This window comes from Nicotiana sylvestris, chromosome 6, assembly GCF_000393655.2.
Source record: "Nicotiana sylvestris chromosome 6, ASM39365v2, whole genome shotgun sequence".
NCBI lineage: Eukaryota > Viridiplantae > Streptophyta > Magnoliopsida > Solanales > Solanaceae > Nicotiana > Nicotiana sylvestris.
The window spans coordinates 109,228,274-109,236,324 of record NC_091062.1 but is presented as its reverse complement, the minus strand read 5'-3'; the positions used below and the strand labels follow the sequence as shown (position 1 = coordinate 109,236,324).

Genomic DNA, 8,051 nt, shown 5'->3' with positions numbered 1-8,051 from the left:
CTCATTTTCTTTAATTCATGTACCATTTATCCTTCATGACACTTACTTATCGCTTGTTATAAATAGGATGAATACGTTAATCTCAAGATAATCTCATCCCCGAGTCTACGTCGATTAACTGAAGACGAAACTTTAACGTACGAAAATGCGAGATGTAACATCCTTCCCCCTTAGAAACATTCATCCTCGAATGTTTAATTCCCCGGGATCTATATAACTTTGGTAGAGTCACCTTTGTAAAAACACTACTACCAACTCTCCCTGTTGAAGCTTAATAATTCAACGCCACATAGTACCACAATCATCAATAACGACAATGGCCTCACACGGCCATTTACAATAACTAACACAAGAATCCGTACATGTACCTTAAGGTTGTGATGTATCAGTTGGACCCTTGTCTGGAGGAGGAAATAAGTAGGGATATCTAGACTTCATGTCTTCTTCGGCCTCCCAAGTTATTTCTTCCACATTGTTGTTTCTCCAAAGTACTTTCACCGAATCTACGTCTTTAGTTTTCAATCTCCGAGCCTGTCTGTCTAGTATAACAATGGGAGTTTCTTTATATGATAGCTGCTCTATGACCCGAACGTCGTCAAATGACACAATTCTGGAAGGATCTCTGATACATTTATGTAGCATAGACATATGAAAGACTGGATGTATAGATTCCAAGTTCGAAGGCAAGTCCAACTCATATGCTACCTGGCCTACCTTGCGTATGATCCTATATGGTCCAATGTACCGAGGTCTAAGTTTTTCCCCTTTTCCAAACCTCATAACTCCGTCGATTATCTACATAAGACTTCTGACGACTTTGAGCTACTAATAACTTTTTCTGTATAAGCTTAATTTTCTTGATTGCCTGTTGTACCAATTCTGGTCCTACTAATGTAGTTTCTCCAATATCGAACCATCTTATAGGTGTCCTACACTTCCATCCGTAAAGAGCTTTGTATGGAGCCATCTGAATACTGGAATGGTAGCTATTATTATATGCAAATTCAATAAGTGGCAGATGATCGTCCCAGCTACCTTTGAAGTCTATCACACAAGCTCGTAACATATCCTCAAGTGTCTGAATAGTACGCTCACCCTGTCCGTCTGTCTGGGGATGAAATGTTGTATTAAGACTTACTTGAGTCCCCAATCCTTTTTGGAAAGACCTCAAGAAGTTAGCTGTAAATTGAGCTCCTCTATCCGAGATAATAGAAATAGGGATACCATGCAGTCGTACTGTCTCCTTAATATAAAGTCTTGCATAGTCCTCTGAGGAATATGAAGTTCTAACGGGCAGAAAATGGGCTGACTTTGTAAGCCTATCAACAATCACCTATATCGAATCAAACTTATGCTGGGTACGAGGTAAGCCTACGATGAAATCCATATTGATTACTTCCCATTTCCAAGTCGGAATCTCCATAGCCTGCCATAATCCACCGGGTTTCTGATGCTCAATCTTAACGACAGTTAGGACACTGAGCAACAAACTTCGCTATATCCTTTTCATTCCGTCCCACCAATATACTTCCCTGATATCATGATACATCTTTGTCGCTCCTGTATCGATAGAATAACGAGAATAGTGAGTTTCCCCTATAACCTGCCGACGCAGCCGTGTAACATTCGGGACACATAATCATCCTCGATATCTGAGGACTCCAACTTCTGTAATCTCAAATGGTGTCTTCTCTTTCTGAGAGGCGGTATCCCTGTGAGCACCTAATTTTTGCCCTACATGAAAATAACTCCTAAAAAATAGACCAAAAATAATTTTAATTGATTTTTAGGAGTTTTTCTTTATTTAGTTGCATTCCATGCATTTTTGATATTTTAAAATCATAGAAAAATGATTAAAAAAATTGTCACGTTTTAATTTCATGCCATATTTAGATTCAATCTGCATGTAGGAATTAATTTTATTAAGCAAAAAATCACAAAAATGATCATATTTAGATTTTAGCCTTTAAAATTAGTATTTTTTTCTTTAGTTTTAATTTAATTTTAATGTTAAAAATAAATAAAGAATTTTAATTTCTACAAAAATAGATTAATTTAAGATCTTAATTAATTTAATTAGAATTTAAAACCAAAGAAAAGAAAAAAAAAAAGAAAAACAGGAAAAATATATATTTTGGTCTTGTTTCTTTTAAAATTGGGTCAATTCCTAAAATAATCAAATTAATTTTTAAGACTCAAACCCCTTCAAGCTCATTACCCCCGTCCTTGACCCTAGACCCCTTCCCATAAATACACATTAAGAGACATTAAAAATACCTAGGGACAATATCAGATTCCCCTCTTCCTTTCCCAAAATGAACAACCGCGCACCCCCATCCCAATTCTCTGAAGAACACCTCGCCTCTTCACATATCAAGAGATCCCCAAAACCGAGACCTAAACTAAAAACAAAAAAGGTCGATTCCCAAAAAGAGAAAAGGGAAAACCACCTAATCCTTAAGCGAACGCCTCCCCCATTCTAATATCTTCTTTTGTTCTTAAAAAATCAAAGAAAAAATACATACACACAGTCACAAAGAAGAGGCAGAGAACGAATCCTCCTCATCTTCCATGGTTGTCGTTCCAAAACTCCAAGAAACAAGCAGCAACCCTTTTCGCCAACCCCCACTTCCAAATTTCCAGCCAAATAACCTTCAAAATACCATTGTTGCAGTCCAAAACCCAGCTCAAAAATAGCCGAAAACAACCTCAAATCAGCTGGAGTTCAGCTTCGTCGTTTTGGATTAGTTCGAGTTTTCCGGCGAGTTTCGAGCGCGATTTGGAGTCGAGTTTCGCGGTTACGTTCGAGTTGCTCGCTGTTTCAAATTTTGATTGAAGTTGTGGTTTTCTTTTGTTCGTGTAATTGCCCGAATCCCTTTATTAATCGGAAATTTGTTGTTCTCGGGTTCGTTTTTGTTTCTTACTCTCTTTTTTTTTTTGGTAGGATTAAAAATATGATGTTGATGGCTTAATTTATTTATGGCTCTTTTTAATAGCCAAAATGGCTAATGTTCTTGTTGTAGTATTTTTTTTTTCTTCTCCTTTTGTTTTTATGTACTCTATTCAGTGAAATGTTAAAAATGATGTTAGTTTCTCTGGAAAAGTTCCATATTTGCTTACTAGCTGAAACTCTTATTTCAATTAACATTGTATTAGTATTAATTTGAGAGGATTCGAAAACACTAATTTATTAAGGTAGTAGTAGTAAACTGGTCTTTGTTGATTTTGCTGTTTGTTTTACTAATTGTTTGAATTAATGTTTTGTTGATTATTTGTTTGGTTTTTGGTGGAAAGTTCAATTTATTTATTTTTTGGTTTTTTCATTTTTGTGATTATTTGGATTACAGTATGGGGTTAGAAGATTAACGTGGCTTGGTGAAAGGGAATTAATGAAGAGAATTTTTCACAAAGCAACATCTTTTAGTCCTAATTATCAATTAATAGAAACTCTTTGCTATATTACGTCCTATAGATATCTTTTATGCAATTATATAATGTATTTAATGTATTTAAGGTAGTGTATTTAATAATACAACAAAAATTAGCGGCGTACAAAAAGGAAATCCAGCTATTTCTGAAATGTATTTAACTGTATTCAAACGTATGTAGCGCTAAATACGTAACGTATCTGCGCAATATCTGGGTCGACGAAGATGTTAAAAACGGAAGGAAATCAAATCAATTCTGATTTTCCCTAATTTTACTCAACAAACTTAAAAGTTATCCCATCAATCTGTATTCTTCTCAAAGTCAAAAATACAAAAACGTGAAAGAAGCGAAGAAACAGAGCAGCTTGCTTCTATATTGTGCGATTTTCTTCTCCTCCTTATCGATTGCGACAAATTATATACAGAAGAAGGTATAACTCTTCTATATATATGGCAAGCTTGACAGTTTTGTTGCGTCATTCTGGAAAGTGGAACGATGAGGGCAATTATATCGACTTTTCAATTGAGGGAATACTGATTAAGGAGTATGCTTCCTTTAATGATCTAGTTGGTTCAATTTCTAATCAACTGGGTATAGATTTGAGCACAAATACCATTAAAATACAATACAATGTTGAAGGCAATCGCACGCCAATGGAAATACACAATGATATGGGTTACAGAGTGTATGTAAAATTGAAAAAAGAGAACAGAGAATTTGGGATGTATCCTCTGTGCATTACAACTATGGAAAAAGAGCTTATCTCTGGAGATGGTTTAAATCAAGGCGACATTGTGCAGATAGACGAAGCAGTTCAAATGTACGATTCCGATACAGATTATACACTAGCTATAGAACTTGCCAATTCAGGAGAAGCGATTGGAGTGTTCGAACTCCACAAGGATTTGATAATTTCAAAAACTAATCAAAAGGAGGTTATGGCTGGACAAGTGTATACGGATAAGGCTACATTGAAAGAGGTGATGAATAATTATGCTATAGCTCAAAGGTTTCAATTCCGTGTTGATCGATCTAATGCTGTCAGGTTTGATGTTTGTTTAACTTTGTTGTATTTAGTTGTAGTTGTGTGTTTCCTCCAGATGATGAACACCTTTGAAAATTTATATTTGTTTAGTGTTCTTAATAATATGTATTCAGGTGTATTTTACTATTGAAAAAATACAACAGTGGCTATGATTATTTTCATATTATGTCTATAATGTTACTAAGTGTTTGATTATTCATACGAATGTATTTAGTTGTATTTATTGTATTTAATCACATCTAACAATATTGGAATTCGTTAGTATACAAAATTACATATACACAGATATCAATTTGGTACTTTATGAATAGGAAGTATATATGTCAGATTCGTTAAGTTGTCTGATGTATGAACTTTTCTGTCCAGCTATGCATTAATATGTATTTCAGAAGATTGTGATTGGAGGTTTAAGGCTTCAAGCATTAACAAATCGGAATTATTCAAGGTGAAAGAATTCAATGACAACCATACATGTCCGTTGAAGGATAAAGTGTACGAGCAGCGGCAAGCTAGTAGCAGCCTTGTAAGTGGTATTATAAGGACAAAGCTTACAAACCATAAGACGAAATACACTCCGAGGGACATTATTGATGACGTGAAATCAGATCTAGGTGTTGATGTTAGCTATATGTTGGCATGGAGGGCTAAAGAAAAGGCAATGAATTTTCTTAGAGGTGAACCGGCTGATTCATACAAAAAATTACCAGGATACTTATATACAATGGATAAGACATATCCAGGTTCTCACATAAGAATGGAAAAATCGTCAAAGAATGAATTCATGTACGTGTATATATCATTGTATGCATTTATAAGGGGGTTTGATCATTGTAGACCAATTATTGTAGTGGACGGAAGTCATCTAAAATCCTACTACACCGGGACATTTGTTTCTGCAAGCACGTTGGATGGGGCAGGTGAGTACCTCAATAATAATACAATTTGTTAATATTTAAAGCATTGGAAAACATGTATTTAAAAACAATTATATTCAATTGTATTAAACAGGTCATATATTGCCACTAGCATACGGTGTTATTGATTCAGAGAACGATGCTGCTTGGACGTGGTTCTTTGAGCAATTCAAGATAGCGTACGGTGTAAGGGAAAACATGTGCATTGTTTCGGATAGAAATGAGAGCATCATTAAATCTGTATCGAGAGTATCCGGATTTACCGCATTGTGCTTGCATATGGCATCTATGGAATAACGTATACAAGAAATTCAAAAAGAGTCATGCCAAGTTGAGTGAGATATACTTCTCGATGGCAAAAGCATACACACAAACTGAATTTGATAGTCTGATGGAGAAGATTGAGAAGGTAGATATTAGGGTGAAAGAATACTTAGAGTTAGCTGGTTACGAAAAGTGGGCCAGGTTGTATGCACCTGTTAACAGGGGATGGACAATGACGTCAAATATCGCTGAGTCAATCAATGCAGCACTAGTTTCAGCAAGGGAATTGCCAATATATGACTTCCTCGAAGAAGTTAGGAAGATTTTTGGTCGTTGGAATTGTAGTAACCGTAAAGAAGCTACTCAGACATACAAGACGCTTGGGAAAAAATACCAGGAAATGCTGGAGTTGAATGAGACCATGTGTACCCGTATGACTGTAAGTTAATTTTTTATGGCATTGTTGTATACAACTGAATATATTTTTTTTTAGGCAGAACTACTGGTATGCATTTTTATGAATATTTGCTTGAACTAGTAAATAATATATAGATGAATACAGGTAAATACATGTTATTATTAAGACTGTATGCATGTGATAATGATTACAATGGAATTCAGGTGATTGATACAGTTTAAATTGATTGGAAATACCTGAAAACATCTGCTAAAAAAGGTTGAATACAAATGCATACAAATGCAGACTGTAGAGTAATACAGTTGAATACAGTTGCATACAGTTGCTGGAATCAGCTGAATTTAACTGAAATTGAATGAAGTTGCAATTTTTGAAGTTGATAGTAACCATTTAACTCAGTAGTATATATTTGTTAATTCATGTAAATGTGTTCAAAACGTATATTTCTGTTTTTAAATGTAGGTGGTACCCTCAACTGAATACTTACATACTGTTAACGATGGTGGGAGGAATTACACAGTCTGTCTGCTCGAGAGAAAATGTGTTTGTGGGAGATTCCAAATTGATGAATTGCCATGCCCACATGCCTGGGCTGTATTGAAGAGCAAGTTTTTAATGCCTGAAGAATATTGCTCTAGCTATTACAAGCCAAGTACAATTGTAATGACATACGATGTGCCAGTGTACCCGCTACCGGACAAAAATGACTGGAATATACCAGAGCATGTTGCAGAGGAGGTTGTACTACCACCCAAATGGAAAAGACCTCCTGGAAGGCCAAAGAAGAAGCGCGACAAAAATTTAAGTGAATTGTTGTTGCCGAAAAATCAACATTCATGTAGCATATGTGGGCAGGAGGACATAACAAGCGAACTTGTAGGAATGTTCCACGTAATAAATAGTTGTATTCTGACATGTATTGGTGACTCGACAATTTCTCAACACTTATTATGACATTATCAGCTATAATGAATTCTTTTTTCGAAGTAATATATTGTGGAATGACTTTCGTTAATATTTTATGAATTTATTTAGTTGAAGTATTTTTATATATATAAATATATATGATTTGGCTGTGAGAGTATCTTAGTATAGTTGAATACAACTATATCAATTCCTTAATACAGGTGAATACAACATGTTGAACATAGTTGAATATAGGTTAATAATACAGTTTAATTCAATTGACTTTGGAGGAATACAATATAATACAGTTGAATAAAGATCTGGACATCTGGTTGAAACAGTTGAATTTAACTGACATTGGATGAATATAGGTAATTCAATTGTTTAATACATTTGAATACAACATGTTCAATAATGTTGACTATAGGTTAATACTACAGTTCAATTAAATTGATTATAGCTGAATACATATGAAATCAGAGAAAAATACAGCTGTATAATAATACAACTAAATACAAGTTAATCAATACAACTTGTATTGTTTCTAGTCAATTCAAAGTTACATCTGAATGGATGCAGCTGAATATACTTGCATACCAACTGTAGACAACTGATAAATACACTTTAATACAACTGAATTGAACTGAATAATATAGATTAATACAATAAGCTAAACAGAATAATACAACTAAATACAACTGCTTAATACTGCAAGATAAAGCTGATCTTATGCAGCTGAATACAATTCAAAAATTGGCATTAACAAAAATCATTCAGCATACATAAAGTTTCAGAAATTTTAACTAACATGTGCGTTAGCTAAAACCTGTTCAAGCAAACTTAACCAAATTTCAGCATGTAAGTAAATAGCATCTACGACCAAAACCACTACAATCAGTATCATTGTTCAAGCTAAACTCAAAAAAAAACCTAAAGCTATTCTAAAACTATCTGCATCTTTGCCTCCGACTCAGAGATTTGCCTTTCAATCTTTGAAGGTGCTTCACTCTCGCTTATTGCATCAGCATATATCTTGCGCATAGCATAGTCCCATAACAGAGCACCATATCTTTGA

The 8,051-nt window shown here is 34.6% G+C and overlaps 2 protein-coding genes across 2 annotated transcripts; both read left to right on the top strand.

Annotated features, from left to right (window-relative positions):
* Positions 1–3,878: 3,878 nt before the first annotated feature.
* On the top strand, positions 3,879–5,685 carry LOC138871082 (uncharacterized). The gene is made up of 3 exons (XM_070148935.1): positions 3,879–4,474; positions 4,841–5,391; positions 5,483–5,685. Exons 1-3 carry the CDS (start codon positions 3,879–3,881, stop codon positions 5,683–5,685), a joined length of 1,350 nt encoding a protein of 449 aa, XP_070005036.1.
* A 55-nt stretch (positions 5,686–5,740) lies between these two features.
* Positions 5,741–7,762, top strand: LOC104243748 (uncharacterized). The gene is made up of 3 exons (XM_070148934.1): positions 5,741–6,091; positions 6,533–6,961; positions 7,712–7,762. Exons 1-3 carry the CDS (start codon positions 5,741–5,743, stop codon positions 7,760–7,762), a joined length of 831 nt encoding a protein of 276 aa, XP_070005035.1.
* Positions 7,763–8,051: the final 289 nt, after the last annotated feature.

Bases quoted from the DNA above. Each gene is read 5' to 3' on its own strand.
- LOC138871082 (XM_070148935.1), top strand. From the start codon at position 3,879: ATGGCAAGCTTGACAGTTTTGTTGCGTCATTCTGGAAAGTGGAACGAT. The intron at 4,475-4,840 runs GTTTGATGTTTG...TTTTCTGTCCAG, and splicing joins GATCGATCTAATGCTGTCAG to CTATGCATTAATATGTATTT. The intron at 5,392-5,482 runs GTGAGTACCTCA...TGTATTAAACAG, and splicing joins AAGCACGTTGGATGGGGCAG to GTCATATATTGCCACTAGCA.
- LOC104243748 (XM_070148934.1), top strand. From the start codon at position 5,741: ATGGCAAAAGCATACACACAAACTGAATTTGATAGTCTGATGGAGAAG. The intron at 6,092-6,532 runs GTAAGTTAATTT...TTTTAAATGTAG, and splicing joins CCATGTGTACCCGTATGACT to GTGGTACCCTCAACTGAATA. The intron at 6,962-7,711 runs GTAATAAATAGT...GATCTTATGCAG, and splicing joins AACTTGTAGGAATGTTCCAC to CTGAATACAATTCAAAAATT.